Source organism: the organism of the source record quoted next, unplaced genomic scaffold (genome assembly GCF_019419815.1).
Source record: "Pyrus x bretschneideri cultivar Hongxiangsu unplaced genomic scaffold, Pyrus_bretschneideri_v1 Contig61, whole genome shotgun sequence".
In the NCBI taxonomy this organism is placed as follows: Eukaryota; Viridiplantae; Streptophyta; class Magnoliopsida; order Rosales; family Rosaceae; genus Pyrus; species Pyrus x bretschneideri.
Genome location: NW_025999800.1, coordinates 207,231 through 223,195, shown reverse-complemented (window position 1 = coordinate 223,195; position 15,965 = coordinate 207,231). Strand labels below are relative to the sequence as shown.

Genomic DNA, 15,965 nt, shown 5'->3' with positions numbered 1-15,965 from the left:
AATAGGTGCTTTATTGTACTTAGCTCAATACACTAGACCTGACATCTCCTTCGCTATTAATCTTTTGGCAAGATACAGTAATACACCAACATGCAGACATTGGACTAGTGTTAAAGACATTTTCCGCTACCTTAAGGGTATTATGGATTTGGGCTTGTTCTATCCCTACGGATCCTCGAGTGATGCTGCACCCCCTTATCTCGAGTCGATTCTTGCCTTGTTGGTTATGACGACGTATAATACTTATCTGATCCATATAAGGCGCACTCTCAAACGGGTTATGTCTTTACAGTTGGAGGCACCGCAATCTCTTGGAGGTCAACTAAACAGACCCTAGTTGCCACTTTGTCTAATCATGCTAAAATTCTCGCCTTACACGAAGCAACTTGGGAATACTTTTGGTTTAGAGCAGTTGTAGGCCATATTCGAAGCTTATGCGATCTTTACCCCGTCTTTGATGTCCCGATGACGATCTTCGAAGACAACGCATCATGCATAGAATAGCTTAAGAAAGGTTACATCAAAGAAAACAACACCAAGCACATTGTACCAAAGTTTTTATTCTCACATCAACAACAAAAGCATCAGAAGATTGAAGTCATACAAATCTATTCACAAAACAATCTGGCTGACCTCTTCACCAAATCACTACCGAATGCGACATTTCAAAAGCTTGTTCAAGGAATTAGTATGCGTAAACTTTCCGAGTTGTAACATTGCTAGTTTTCTTTGGAGTTGTGTCAAACTTAGGGGGAGTATCCTGACGTATACTTGCTTGATCTTAATGTAATCTTTTTCTCTACGATTATGAGCATTTTCCCACTGGGTTTTTGCTACCTAACTAGGTTTTAACGAGACACCCACCTTAGGTTGATCATATCCCTGATGATGTCCTGTAGAACTTTCATTTGACTTTGCATTTCTCACACATTTTTCCTTAAACTATGGGTTTTGTCCCTACTCGGGTTTTTACCATAGCCATAGGATTTTTTGTGAGACTTACTTTATTATACAAGTTCCTACCTTATTGAGAATATCGTCAATGCCAACGAGTTGACTTCCTCAACCTCTACATGATGCCGAATCTACTGGATTATTTACACACTCAAAGAGGAGTGTTATAAACTTCTAGTTTAAGTGTGATTGTGCAAATCCTAAATTAGATTTGATTCTGGTTATTTTTTCCTATATGGACTTGTATTCCTTGGAAGAGAAGGATTTCTTCTCTCTCTTATTATTATAAATAAGGGCACTGCGTAGGAGGAATAACACATTCCTCTACACAACCCTACAAACACATCTCTCTCTATTTACAAACCAATTAAATATCATACTCTAGTTTAAATAGAGTCTTGCTCTCCTAAGGTCTTGATTTTTTGAGGATCTATAAGGACTAAATGCATATTAACCACAAGATTATATTAGTCAACTTAAAATCCACGTACGAACCATAAGAAAACTCATTTTCTTGTTTTGCTTTAGGGGTGTGCTATCCACACATCCATTTTTACTCCTCACACACCCTTGTTAATTTCTATGCATTAGATCTTCTTCATTTCATCCAATCCGATGGCCACAAATGAAAAGGGTGTGTGAGAAGTAAAAAGGGGTGTGTGGATATCACACCCCTTGCTTTATTAAGTTGTAAAATATTTTAAGCTTTTGGATCTAAACTAATATAATCTTGTGGCTACTATGCATTTAGTCCTCACAAGTCCTCAAAATGAGGACCTTAGGACAGGAAGACTAGTTTGATTAAGGTTCTTCAATTTAACTAATATATACAATATATTTTACTTTTACTATCTTGCAAATTAATTTGATATAGGATTAAGTAGACATTCCAATATGATAATACTAATTGTTACTATGTATATAATTTATTTAAACAAATTATTTGAAGGAGTTTATAGCTTCAAGCAAAGCAGTTTAATTATTTGTAAATACATTATGCGTGTTTACACACTCGCAATCAAAATGAAAATAAGGAGTCTGATTATGATTACGGATCATTATTGTGTTTACTAAGATACGGAGAATCATGACAATATGGGGCCCACATGAAAAAAGATTGGAAATTGTACCAATTTTCTTAATCTTTGGATTGAAATAGGACAAATCGGTCATTGACAAGTCAAGCACAAAACTGAAATGACAGAAATACCCACATATAAATTGTAAAAACTCACATGTGATGACATTATTTTCCTGATTTCAAAAAGAGAGGTGTGAGCTTTTAAGTTTTTGAGTTGAATTTAGATATGTGAGCATATATGTGCATGTCGCGAAATGACAAAAAGTAGTGGAAATATAGAGATTACCATTTATAAGCAGGCTGGGGAACACCTAGTTAGGGCCTGCGTAGTACATATCAGTTGAAAGCTTAGCGGTAATTTGATTGGGAAAAAGGACTTTTGGAAGTCTCTTTGTTTTGTTTGTTTGCTTTCTTTTTCCTCTGGGAGTCTAGTTTTTAAAAAAAAAAGACTTGTGGAAGCAAAGCAAACAATTAAACCCGGAGCTTACACGCTTTTGGTTTACACGCGGATGCAATTCATTGGTTTAAATAACAAAGAAAATGAAAAAACCTCCCCCCAAACAGCACGTATTGGGTAAGAATAGTCTGAAAACATGATAATGCTTAGCTGGCAATCAAATAAATCAACGGTCAGAATTCCCTGACAGCAAATGCTGCTGAGGTCGAATATACTTGTAGTAGTAGTCCAGCTCCTTAAGCCTTCAATCATTGGGTCTTCTGTCTCTTGCACCGCTCTCTCTCTAGAAAGTGTGTTGTATTTTCCTCTCTGTATCTCTACTTCTCTGCTATTCATATATTGTTGAGTAGAAGATTTTGTGAAGGAGAAACAAAAAGCAATCTCTTTGTTTACTCATAATATTAAGAGTTGGGTTCTTTCCAAAAACACAGAAAAGAGATCAAAGAGAGAAAAAAGATCACAGTTTGGGTCTTGCATCAGGAAGACGAAGAGATAATTCAACTAGCGAAGTTTGAGAAAGCTGAAAATTAAGGCTCCGTTTGGATAAAGAGTTTTGAGGTTTGAAGATTATTTCTTTAGAAAATGGCTGCGGAAGAGAAGGTTGAAGAAGGAGCTTGGGAGAAAGAGCGATAGAGGATACGCACAGAAAACAAACCCAAATTAGCAGAAATTCAGAAGAAGAAAATAACCAAAAAGGATACATCGGGTTTAGGTTTTAATCTGTTTCTGCAGTTTCTGCCGGTAATTATTCACTTTTTTTTTTTTTTAACTTGAGCTTGTTTCATTTGAATTGCAACTAGATATTTCTCTGTTTTCACTTTTCAATGAGAAGCTCATTTTCAAAAAAATGTTTTTCATTTTTGTTTTGATGCAAGCGATATTGGAAGGGGAACTGAACTGGTGATACGTTGAGTTCAAAGGAAAACGTTTTTAACCAATTTACATGGCATTGCAAGTATGTTTTTATTTTATTTTTAGAAGAAAAAACGGTGCAATATTTCTTCTTTTCTTTTGATTCATATAGGATTGGAATTAATCTGCAAAACCCATGATTTTATTTTTCTATCTTTTGAGGAAGAAAGAAACTAACAAAGCTATTTCAAGAACATAGTTGGGATTTCCAGCTCAAACCTTGTTTATTTTTTGCTAAGAAGCTCAACGTTTTTTGTTATCCAAAGCCGAATTCTGTTTTTCTTATAAAAAAAAAAAACACACATAACTTCCCATGATTCCCATCAGAAGTTACGCATTGCTCATGATTCTAGAAATCATATTTGCATTGCTCGCATTATTTGCAGGTTTAACAATAATGGCAATGTCCGCAACTATCGTCACCACCGACACGATTGTTCTACCGGCCGCGGCCGCGGAAACTCAGCCACAACAAACCACAACAAAACTCGTTCCCTCCATCGAAATCGAGTTCGTACAATGCGACTGCTGTGGATTAACAGAAGAGTGCACACCTGCGTACATTGAGCACGTGAGGGAGAGATATCAGGGCCATTGGATTTGTGGGTTGTGTGCAGAAGCTATAAAAGATGAGATTGTTAGGTCGCAGAAGAGGCTGATCAGCACGGAAGAAGCCATGGCCACACACATGAACTTCTGCAAAAAGTTTAAGGCCTCAGGGCCTCCTCCAAACCCTACCATTCACTTGATATCTGCCATGAGACAGATTCTCCGGCGCAGTTTGGATTCTCCGAGGGGGGGTTTGAGATCAACTCCAAGTAGTCCTACAAAGATAAATGCAGGCAAAGGGCTCACAAGGTCTGAGAGTTGCTTTCCGACTCTGACTGGTTGAGGATATTTGATTACTGGAGAATATATTGGGAATAAGGATCAAAAGTTGGGAAAAGTTTGGCGAATTTGCTATTTTATTTGCTGAAAATAAAAACCCAGAAAGGAAAAGCAAGGAATTTAATTGTTAAGGGTAGATGTTTAATTTTAGTCGTAATTTAATTAATTAGTACTGAAATACAGAACCTTTTTTTTCCTTTAATCTTCTTAATTTTCTTATGGTTATGTTGCTAGAATTTTGATATTTATGGAACTTGAAGGTGAAATTGTTTTTATATATATAAGTTTATGAGAATGGAAGGATCATTCTGCAAAGGAATCAAGAGAAATGTGGAAACCTACACATGGCCTGCATGTAACATGGAAAATACCCACCCATCTACAACTTTTTTCTTTTTCTAATGACGTTAAATGCTACTAGATAAGATACATTGATTTAGATTACTATTTTTATTGTGGATCCGTGAATTTAGACCATCTAATGCCGATAACATTTAATGTTATGAAAGATGGAAGTGAAATCATTTTAAATATATGATTAAATGACAATGAGAGGTCTATCAATTCAACCTAAATTAGAAATAATTGAAACAAAAGATGACTATGAAAGGTAAACAAAGACGTTTTATAAGGATGGGGATTCTCTCCCCTTAATTTTTCCCTCCCCTCCTTCCCTCCCCTCCCCCCTCCTCTTCCATTTTCTTTTTCTTCTTTTTTACAAAGATAAAATCTTGAACGTTCAAACAAGAAAGAAGAAAAGGAAAAAAAAAAGGGAGAGAATTGTTGTCCGTTTTATAAATCATAGCGGCTGGCACAACACAAACACAACACAGAAATGCAGTGACAACTAAGAAAATAACACCAGAATCAGAGCCAGACAGGCACTATTTCAGTGACTCTCTAGTGGACGGTGGATAGAACAAGGGAAGGATATGGGAACCGGATCTGGTGCACTGCATGAATGGCCACAATACAATTATACTAGTTTTCCCATCAGATTTGGACCCACACCAAGTTTTTTGGCCGTTAGATATATTCTTCAATATCTTTAACTCAATCATTGATTACCAGCAGATATCTACTTATCAAGTGCTTGAGCTTCAAGCCTTCAAACGTGTAATGCAACATGGCAACTTGGTATGAAGAATATTTGTTTCCTAAGCTTTAGCCATTCCAAAATTTATTAGTTTTGTTAAGGATAGTCGCTCACCCGCATGATTGAATGTCAACTGTTGATTGAAATAGATCTTACGTTCATTTATGACCGACAATCATTCGCAATGATCTCTTTGGTCTTAAGTATTTTCATGGAAAATATGCCGCTTTGAAATAAAATTCGTACCGATCCTTTTTGCTAGAAACTTAAAAGGAAATAAATTCGAACTTTCAGATAAATAAATTATCAGTCTTGATACACGATGACTTTTATTGTAACCGCCCATAATATATTTAAAGATTTTTAGTATGATTTAGATTGATCATACCAAAAGTCAAGTAATGCCAACACAATAACATCAACAATCACCTCGTATGTTCGTTTATCGCGTTAGCATATCCAAATTACTCATTAACTTAGAATTTAGGGGGTCAAAATTAGATAAACTCGCCAACTAGACTGACAGAAAATATAATATGAAGAAATTAAGTGTCTTTTTTCCTATGAAATGGTGGCTAACTTCTGAGAAAATACATATTCCTCAATTATTTAACATCTCATTTACCTAATCCAATAATAAGATAATACATTTAACTCAATCATCATCTCTTATTTTATATGGTATTATAATTAATGGTCACATGATTCATTCTTTCTTGTCTTTGTATCAATAGGGATTAATTTGTTTTCTGGCAAAGCATATGACCACTCGTTTGGAAGTGCTTTTAAAATTACTGAAAATTGTTTTAGTGAAAAGGTTTTAAATCCAATCTTTAGTAAAAACGCATATAAATTCTGGAAATGTATTTAAAGTGTTTTTAGAACAAAAAAAAAATATTTTCTTTAAAAACGCTTTGAATTATTTTAAAAAAAAATTTCAAACGAGTCATATGTCATTACCCCCAACATTAATACGACGAGCAGAAAGTGAAAGAATGTTTTGCTCCGGAAACATTGCAAGACTATGCGCAGAGCCTTAAAATATTTACTTGATTTTTGGATAAAACGTACAATTAGTTTAGATTTTTTATCAGTGACTGAAAAATGTATGGAATATAAAAGGCCCTCTAGCGGGACTAATTGGGGCAGCCCGTATGCTCGACACTATGTCGGGTTAAACAGAAGTTGAGTGGAGCCCAATTAAGAGACTATTCGTATGCTATTTTTTGTCGAAATGTACTGGGTTTTTTGGGTTATGCCTCACACTATTTGTATGGTATTTTTGCTTAAGCTATTTTAATAAAAAAAATACAACCATTCGTGTGGTCCATAAAACTCTTGATCATGATTCAGGGTATCAAACTCTCTTCTTCTTAGATTATATATCATATTACAAAATATAATGCTAGTTGTTAGGTATCTTTATTCAGAGCAGTTTGTTCCTTGTGTGGATCAACGTTGCCTATCCTCTAGACGGTATGGCCAATCACATCGCTCATGCCAATTATTTTGCCCAGACTTCCGTGTAGAAGAGATCATGCAGTTTGGTTTGGGACGTGATTGATTGGCATCTGAGTGGTGTGGAGGCAGTTGAGCATGATGTGGGGTGCCTACGATGCCCACTCCGGTGGAGTATGATTCTTCCATCTTCTATTCTCATCAATTTCATTTCCCTTCTCTCACACATTACTCGTTTGTCTTATTATCTCTATAAAAAAATCAATATAAGATGTTGACATTTGCTTAACTATGGTCATGTAAATAGGAGTTGAGGGAAGGGAAGAGAAATTAAGAGGGAAGAAAATCCCCCTTCCACTTCGGCCAAGATAAATCAACAACAACGAATGGCCACTAGTTTCGGAGGTTGTTGGATCCCAAATTTGAGACTATCGACCCAACTAGCATGTGTCTTGTCAGCACGAGTTGGGGGTAAGAAGTCACTGAATATCCAAAGGAGTCGCCGTTGGGGAGAGGAGGGATGCAATGGTCTAGAAATTGGTTTTGAGCCTCGGCCTTAACTTTTTCTGTTTTGGATTAGTTTTGAGACGTTTCATGCCAAACAAAGTTTTGGATTTAAAATTTTTAAATAAAAAAAAAATCAAAATTTTGAATCCTCTTCTTACCAAATGGGCCCTAAATTACGTAAACATTATTGGTTGATATGAAATGAAAAATAGAATGAAGGGTAAAATTGTAAACCTAACATAAAAACCCAAACCCTAGTTGATGCAAAAGACTATTTCCTCTCCTTTCTCCTACTTTGCACTGCGTCGTTCATTCGTCTCGCGATTCAGCCTCCCCTTCCGCGCCGCCACTTTCCCGTCTTCTCCGACCTCGATCTCTCATCTGGACATCCAGCCTCCAGGTTAGGGTTTTATCTTTCGCATAATGTAAATCCTATGTTATATTATGTTAATAAGTTTCTGTTGGGTTTCTGAATGAATGAGAAATTTTCATTGTTCCTGACAATTTTATTTATTTAGTTTTTATAGCTTGATTCGTAGAAACATATGGGTTAGATTTGGTACCCAGAACCCAATCTAATTTATTAATATGGTAAAATGTGAGGAGCTGTTGAATAATGATTAAATTTTCTGTAACCTCAGTTTCTAGGGTTTATATTACTGTATATTCTGTTTCAAAGAAAATTTAATCTTCAAGAAGTTGCTTTGAAGCTTGGTGCTCACTTCTTACTGGCAGCCATTACCAAATACCATGAGATTTTGAAGCCCCATTGAGTTTTTTGCTCTGTTTTGTGGTGGTTCTTGAATTTTAACTTGTGCTTTGCTTATTTCGTAAATTCGTTATGCTTTGGACACCGTTGTATCCTCCCTAAGTACGTCGGGATTTCGCTAACTCTGATGTACTAGATTGTAGGGTTTGAAACTAAATCAAATATTTGTGTATTCTAAATTTTTCTTTCTTATTTTGTTTTCCGCGAAGAATGGAATCCACGATTAAGCATGCTATTGTGATCAAGGTTATGGGACGGACTGGATCTCGTGGGCAGGTGACTCAGGTGAGAGTCAAGTTTCTGGATGACCAGAACCGTTTTATCATGAGGAATGTCAAGGGACCCGTGAGGGAGGGGGATATCCTTACCTTGCTTGAGTCCGAGAGGGAGGCAAGAAGGTTGCGGTGATCAATCAGAGATTGTCTTGTTTATCGAAGCTCCTATGTCTGTGTTTGTTGGGGAATGACTGTTGTTTTTGCCAATTCTGGGTATTACTAGCATCATAGACCTAATTTTTGTCATGAGATTTTGTTACGGAATCGTTCTAAACTAAATTGTCTGAGAATGTTTTTTGTTTGTTTGAACAAGTAACAATGTTCCTGCTTGCTGTGTCAAATTTTTGCTTCCCTTCTTCCCTGACCTCATCTTATTGTTATTGAGCAACAATTCTGGTTCTTAAAAGTTACCGTGTTTTGTTGCTTCGTCGGAGTTGAAATTTGATATGTAATTTATCTTGTTATTTGTTTAGAAGGGTGAAAGGGAATAGGTTCTTTCTCCCATCGTCTTTTAAGAGAAATACATCATATGGTTCTGGTTCTAACACTCGTCGAGTGCAAATATCTGGTAAGAAACGATTCAACTGACATAGAAGAGCTGTCGAGTGGGCAAAGATGTTCTAGTCTCCACACCACTGTTGGGTAGCTTTGATGTGTTGTGTTATGTTGTGAGGTCATCAAGCAACTAAGAAGAGACTAGAACAGCCTTTGCCCACTCGAGTATGGTGGGAAGCGAATCAGCAATTAAGAAGAGACCAAATTTTGATAAAACTCACATTGTCATCTAATTCTTGCGAGTATTGTTAATATCATAATTGTTCCCTAAATTTTTGGTGTTCTTACCTTTTGGTACTTGAATTTTTTTTCCTTGCTGATTTAGAGTTTGTCTCTGACCTTCTGAAAGCGTGTTTAAGGTCGTTTTTGTTACAATCTTACAACATAAACGGGACGTTTGCACCATAGGCGCATTCTTGTTATTTTGCACAAGCAACTAGAGGAGAGAAAAAAATCAGTAGTCCAGTGCAGTGGCACTAGATATACACCCTCAGGGTCGGCCGTGTACTTAAGACAAAAATAACTTTTATCAAGTTCGAGCTCAGCTCTTTGTAAACACAAACGCAAACTCGAGCTTGTAGTTGCTTGACTCAATTATTTTTGAGACAAACTCGAACGATATGATTTTTTGGACTCTGTCGCAAGGAGAAAGATTGTTGGTTTAGTCATAACGTAAAACATTTATCAACCAAACTTTACAACAAACCTAGTCAAACTAAAATTGTTCAAGTCGATTTACAGCCCCCCCCTATCTCAAATTTAAAAGTAGGTACATTTTTTGGTGATTACGTAGGTGGTGGTGGGTATACACTAGAGTCATGGACCACACTCCACTTGATTCCCCCATTCGACGTCGTTGTGCCTGCAATACCGAATTTAAAATCCCGGTCCCACCCTATGTCATGTGGTAGGCCAATCATCGCGGCTACATTATTCATTTGCATCCTCCAAAATTCGGAATCCAAAATCCAACCGTAAATAATCAGCTACGGCAATCGGATGAACCTGCCTAAAATTCGCGCACCAATCCATTCGTAACAAAAATTATGGAGCCACGTGGCAATTAGAAAACCCCACACCCAGTTTCGCAGTTCTGCAGACAAACCCATTTGTTGATTTTCCTCCTCTTTCTGAGGAACCAAACACTCGTTAGCAATGGCCGGTTCCAACCTCCTTCCCTTCCTTTTCCTCCTCTGTTTTCTTGTTCCTGCTACGCTCTCGATCCCGCCCGACCTATCCGACCGTCCAAAAACCTTCATCGTCCACGTGTCCAAATCAGACAAGCCCACCCTCTTCTCCTCTCACCGGAGCTGGTACACCTCCATCATCCAATCCCTCCCGTCCCCCCACCCCACCAAACTCCTCTACACATACGACCGCGCCGTCCACGGCTTCTCCGCCGCCCTCACATCCTCTCAGGCCACCCAGCTCCTCTCCCACCCCGCCGTCCTCTCCGTCACACCCGACCAGCCACGTCAGCTCCACACCACTCACACCCCCAGCTTCCTCGGCCTCGCTGAATCCTTCGGCTTATGGCCCAACTCCGACTACGCCGACGACGTCATAGTCGGCGTCCTCGACACCGGGATCTGGCCGGAGCGCCCGAGCTTCTCGGACTCAGGTCTCGGCCCGGTTCCGTCCCGATGGAAGGGCACCTGCGTCAGTGCCCCGGACTTCCCGTCCTCCTCCTGCAACCGCAAGATCATCGGCGCCAGAGCCTACTTCGACGGCTACGAAGCGTACATCGGACGATTAATGGACGAATCGAATGAATCGAAATCGCCGAGAGACACGGAAGGCCATGGGACACACACGGCCTCCACCGCCGCCGGCTCCCCGGTCGCTAACGCCAGCTTGTTCTCGTACGCTCGTGGCGAAGCCAGAGGCATGGCCACCAAGGCGAGAATCGCCGTCTATAAAATCTGCTGGTCATTTGGGTGTTTCGATTCCGACATTTTGGCCGCTATGGATCAAGCAATTGCCGACGGCGTTGACATAATTTCGCTCTCCGTCGGAGCCAGCGGTCGTTCTCCTCCGTACGATCGAGACTCTATAGCCATCGGATCCTTCGGGGCCTCTCAGCATGGTGTTCTCGTCTCCGCCTCCGCCGGTAATTCTGGGCCCAACCCATTTACGGCCACCAACATAGCTCCATGGATTCTCACAGTTGGCGCTTCCACCGTTGACAGAGAGTTCCCAGCCGATGTTATCCTCGGCGATAACCGGGTTTTCGGTGGTGTTTCATTGTACTCCGGCGAGCCTCTAGTCGATCACCAGCTTCCATTAATATACGGCGGAGACGCAGGAAGCAGGTACTGTTACGCAGGGGCTCTCAAGCCATCGAAAGTCCAGGGAAAAATTGTCGTCTGTGATCGCGGCGGCAATGCGAGAGTCGGAAAGGGAAGCGCGGTGAAGCTAGCCGGCGGGCTTGGGTTTATCTTGGCCAACACAGCCGACAGCGGAGAAGAGCTTCTCGCTGATGCTCACCTTATCCCAGCAACAGAGGTGGGTGAAATCGCCGCCGATCAGATAAGGGAATACATCAGATTGAGCCAATACCCGACGGCCACAATTGTTTTCCGAGGAACTGTAATTGGGACTTCGCCGCCGGCCCCAAAGGTGGCAGCTTTTTCGAGCAGAGGACCGAATTCTCTAACACCAGAGATTCTCAAGCCCGATGTGATTGCTCCTGGAGTGAACATTTTGGCGGGTTGGACTGGGGCGTCTGCCCCCACGGATTTGGAAATTGATCCTAGAAGAACCGAGTTCAATATAATTTCGGGGACATCTATGTCGTGCCCGCATGTGAGCGGCATTGCAGCATTGCTTCGAAAGGCCTATCCGAATTGGTCGATCGCTGCTATAAAATCTGCTTTGATCACAACAGCTTACACTTTAGACGATTCAGGTAAGAAAATCAGGGACCTTGCAACAGGGAAAGAGTCGACTCCTTTTGTTCATGGAGCAGGACATGTTGATCCCAACAGAGCTCTCAATCCCGGGCTAATTTACGATCTCAATGTGAATGATTATGTTGCATTTTTGTGCTCAATCGGGTACAGTCCAAGGCAAATCGCCGTTTTCTTAGGAAAGCCTACTGGTTCTGATATATGCACAAAGAACAGTTTGGCTAGTCCTGGTGATCTGAATTACCCTTCACTTTCTGTCATCTTGAGCTCGGATCAAAGCCTGGTTAAGTACAAGAGAATCGCTACGAATGTGGGGAGCAATGTGGACGCAGTTTATAAGGTGAATGTTACTGCTCCAGCTGGTGTTGAGATCAGCGTTTTGCCGAGCAAGCTGGAGTTCAGTGAAGAGAACCAGAGTCTGAGCTATGAGGTTACATTCAGGAGAGGAGTTGGGTATGATGGCGGAGAGCGATACGGGTCTATTGAGTGGACAGATGGTAGCCATCTGGTGAGGAGTCCGGTTGCTGTGAGGTGGAGCAGCACTCCGTATACAGCTTCCATGTGAGATTTAGCATTAAGGTTGTTCAGCTAGCATTTGGGTGATCACTTTGCTTTGTTTTGTGCAATTTGTAAGTTATCAGTTAGCCCACTTGTATATATACATGAAGGGCTGGGGATGTGTGTATGGCGCGTTGTATGCCTTGGCTGGAGGGCCTTCTCGAATCCTACGTTGTGTAAATTTTGCTTAATCAATAAAGCTCATGCATTGGCAACCAAAAGATCTGTCTCAGAGGGTCTGTATACAGCTCGAAATTTTGATTGGATAGGTTTGAACCAAACCTTAATACACCTACAGTCTGACCATTGGATTCGTTCGTAATCGATCTTTTGCTTAATCAATAAAGCTCATGGATTGGCAACCAAAATAAAGTTTTCTTAGTGGAAGTAATTGTCTCAATAGCCCTATATATGCTCCGATTTGATACAAATTGGAACCCCATTATAGACAACAACCACCATGTCTTATTCCATTAAATAAGGTCAATTGTATTATTCTAGAACGTTATCATGCACGGTTTTGCGCAAGTCTTTCGTTAACTTCAAGTACTCTATATATTTTCTTACAATATCTTTCGAAGTCTTCCGTCTATCTCTACCATTTTTGCCATGACCTTCGCCCCATAATCACATCTTCTAATCCAAGTATCTGTAGGTCTTTGGTTCACGTGTCCAAACCATATTAACTGAGTTTCTCTCATCTTATCTTCAATTGCGGCCACTCCCACTTTACTTCGGATATCCTCGTTCTTAATCTTATAATTTCTCGTTTGTCCCCACATCCAACGAAGCATTCTCATATCTACTACATTCATTTTTTGCATGTGTTGGTTTTTGACCACCCAACATTTCGTGCCATGAACATCACTGGCTATATTGTCGTCCTATAATTCCTCTTGATCTATAGTGGCATACGATGATCGCACATCACAACTAATGCACCCTTCCACTTTATTCATTCAACTTGTATTCTATGGCTAAGATATCTATCTATTATCTGTTCTAAACCCATTATAGTCGAAGTATTGAAATTGATCATAATCTAATTGTCGAGCATAGAATCTCAATTCATCTCCTATATCGAATTCAGATCAAAACCCAATCCATTTAATCATGTCAACTGTACTAAGTAATCTTGAGGGAAAAGTTGAAGAAATCACAGAAGTCGAAGAGAGAGAAGAAACTGAATAACTGTTTTTCACTTTCATTCAATTAATGGTGTTATAATTACCATTTACAACTGAGAGTATTTATAAATTACAACAGTATACACTCATATAACTACATTAAGACACATCCAATTGAAGAAAGTTGAGATTACAACATAAAAAAAATTTGACAATATGGGAAGTAGCCCAATTATTTATAAACACATGCAAGTCCTCATTTTCCTGATATGAAATTCACTCTCAACACGCCCCTCACGTGTGACAAATTTTCAAGAATAACTGTGGACAACACAAATAAGGTGACGTGAAACACAAGTGGCCGTTGGGCTTCATACATGAAACAATCTGCTCTGATACAATCAAGAAAGTTGAGGTTCCACGATAAAATGTGGAAGTAGCCTAACTATTTATAGGGAACTTTAACGAAAAACTCCTGATACTGTACACTTTAATGAAAAACCACATTTTTACACTAAAAGTCAATCATGGCACTATTCACTTAACCCTTTATTTTATGCTTATCGTTAAAACTTACAGTTTTCAAGTTATTTTCATTAGTTATTCTCTATTTATAAGCATATGTAAGGTCCCTCATTTTTCTGATATGGGATTTACTCTCAATACACCCCTCACGTGAGAAAAATTTTCAAGCATAACTATGCACAACACAAATAGAGTGACGTGAAATACGTGTGACTGTTGAGCTTCATACATGGACAATTTGCTCTGATACCATGAAGAAAGTTGAGGTTACATCATAAAATCAATTGGCAATATGGAAAGTAGCTCAACTACTTATAAGCACATATAAGATCCCTCATTTCCCTCCCTTCTCAACACCAATAACATAATAACACATATCATAATCCTAAGTACACATATTCTCTATCGAATTAGAGGTCTTAACCGTCAAACCGTAACAAAACAATATGTCCATTTGCAAACCCCCACTTGATATGCACATGCACAATCTTAATTTGTTGTGCTTGAGAAGCAACATGCACACCTTTGTTGCTTGGTGGGCACAACAACTACGTTGGATGGGGCGCGGGTTCCAAACTCAACTGTTGGTGGTGTGGGTGTGGTAATCCGCGACTCTAATGGAAGTTTTATTGGGGTTGCTTCATTTGTTTTCCAGGAGGTGTTCTTCCTTGTTCAAATCGACGCGTTGACGATTAAAGTTGGTTTCAAATTGGTTATCGAAAGAGGTTTACAGAAAATAGTTTTTGAAAGTGATTCATTTCAAATGGTTTCCGCATTAAATGATTCTTCTATTGATTCATCAACTATTGGACCTATCATAGAAAATGCCAAACCTTTTATGGAAATGATCGTTGAAGATTCTATGACCCATGTTCGTCAAGATGCCAACTCTGTAGTCCATAGAATTGCTAGGTTTGCTCTTCATTCGGAGAGTAATTGTACTTAGTTTGGTAATCTTCTTTCATTTATATGTGATCTTCTAGAGGAGGGGCTCCTTTTTCCTTGTACTATTTAGCTTAGTTTATGGTATTGGAATGAAATATCTCGTCTTTTATCATTAAAAAAAAAAAAAAAAAAAATTAAAAAAAAAAGAACTATGTTGCCTTTCATTTTATTATCAATTAGTTAACATGCACCTTCATCTGAACTAATCAATTTTTATAAGAGAATCGATGGTGATAGATTACAATTTTTTAGAAACTCAAGTAATGAATGGGTAAGGGAAATACTCAACGTGTTCCTTGTGTCCAGTTTGTAACAATACGTCGTCTAAATAACGTGCAAATAAAGTACAGCCGGAACCGTTGATAAGACAAAACACATTGCAACATATGTCATATATATATATATATATTACGTGAGGAGACACTAACACCAACGACGCTTTGGCCGAGTGGTTAAGGCGTGTGCCTGCTAAGTACATGGGGTTTCCCCGCGAGAGTTCGAATCTCTCAGGCGTCGTCTCCATCTTTTTCCATTTTTTTCATTCTTTTTGGTCAAATTTATTTGTTCATTCTTGTTAAAGTAGAATCTTAGCAGCTGAGCAAGACGTAACACCAAAGCCGGGTTATCACGCCCAAAAACAAAATAGCTAGCCCATGAATCTTAATGAGTGGACTTTGTATATCTAATTTTCATCTTTGAACACCTTATTTCTTTAGATACCTACAATTTTTTTATTTTTTTTATTTTTTAAGAGATAACAGATGGTAAGTCACGGTTATCCACCTCTTCTAGGGTCGGATTCGGGAAGACTTACATATGCATTACAGCTTTCTCCTGGCCACAATTCTGGCTTCCACACTAGCAATGGGTTTCGAACCCGAAACCTGTAGTTTTTAGTTTGAAAGAAATCTTACAATCCGTCATTTACCACTGAAACATGTAAATTTGT

The 15,965-nt window shown here is 39.1% G+C and overlaps 3 protein-coding genes and 1 non-coding gene across 4 annotated transcripts; all 4 read left to right on the top strand.

The window, feature by feature from the left end:
• Positions 1 to 2,728: 2,728 nt before the first annotated feature.
• LOC125471803 lies at positions 2,729 to 4,494 on the top strand. The gene is made up of 2 exons (XM_048572586.1): positions 2,729 to 3,233; positions 3,791 to 4,494. Exon 2 carries the CDS (start codon positions 3,802 to 3,804, stop codon positions 4,294 to 4,296), a length of 495 nt encoding a protein of 164 aa, XP_048428543.1. The 5' UTR covers positions 2,729 to 3,233; positions 3,791 to 3,801; the 3' UTR covers positions 4,297 to 4,494.
• Positions 4,495 to 7,594: 3,100 nt separating this feature from the next.
• LOC125471740 (40S ribosomal protein S28) lies at positions 7,595 to 8,738 on the top strand. Its single transcript, XM_048572450.1, has 2 exons — positions 7,595 to 7,753; positions 8,332 to 8,738. Exon 2 carries the CDS (start codon positions 8,333 to 8,335, stop codon positions 8,528 to 8,530), a length of 198 nt encoding a protein of 65 aa, XP_048428407.1. The 5' UTR covers positions 7,595 to 7,753; position 8,332; the 3' UTR covers positions 8,531 to 8,738.
• A 1,330-nt stretch (positions 8,739 to 10,068) lies between these two features.
• Positions 10,069 to 12,640, top strand: LOC125471751 (subtilisin-like protease SBT1.4). The gene has a single exon (XM_048572464.1). The coding sequence runs from the start codon at positions 10,108 to 10,110 to the stop codon at positions 12,424 to 12,426; it is 2,319 nt and encodes a 772-aa protein (XP_048428421.1). The 5' UTR covers positions 10,069 to 10,107; the 3' UTR covers positions 12,427 to 12,640.
• Positions 12,641 to 15,450: 2,810 nt separating this feature from the next.
• Positions 15,451 to 15,532, top strand: TRNAS-GCU. The gene has a single exon. It is a non-coding gene; the product is annotated as a tRNA-Ser (tRNA).
• The last annotated feature ends 433 nt before the right edge of the window (positions 15,533 to 15,965 follow it).

What these genes read in the sequence shown, in the direction of transcription:
- LOC125471740 (XM_048572450.1), top strand. Translation starts at nt 8,333, where the DNA reads ATGGAATCCACGATTAAGCATGCTATTGTGATCAAGGTTATGGGACGG.
- LOC125471803 (XM_048572586.1), top strand. Translation starts at nt 3,802, where the DNA reads ATGGCAATGTCCGCAACTATCGTCACCACCGACACGATTGTTCTACCG.
- LOC125471751 (XM_048572464.1), top strand. Translation starts at nt 10,108, where the DNA reads ATGGCCGGTTCCAACCTCCTTCCCTTCCTTTTCCTCCTCTGTTTTCTT.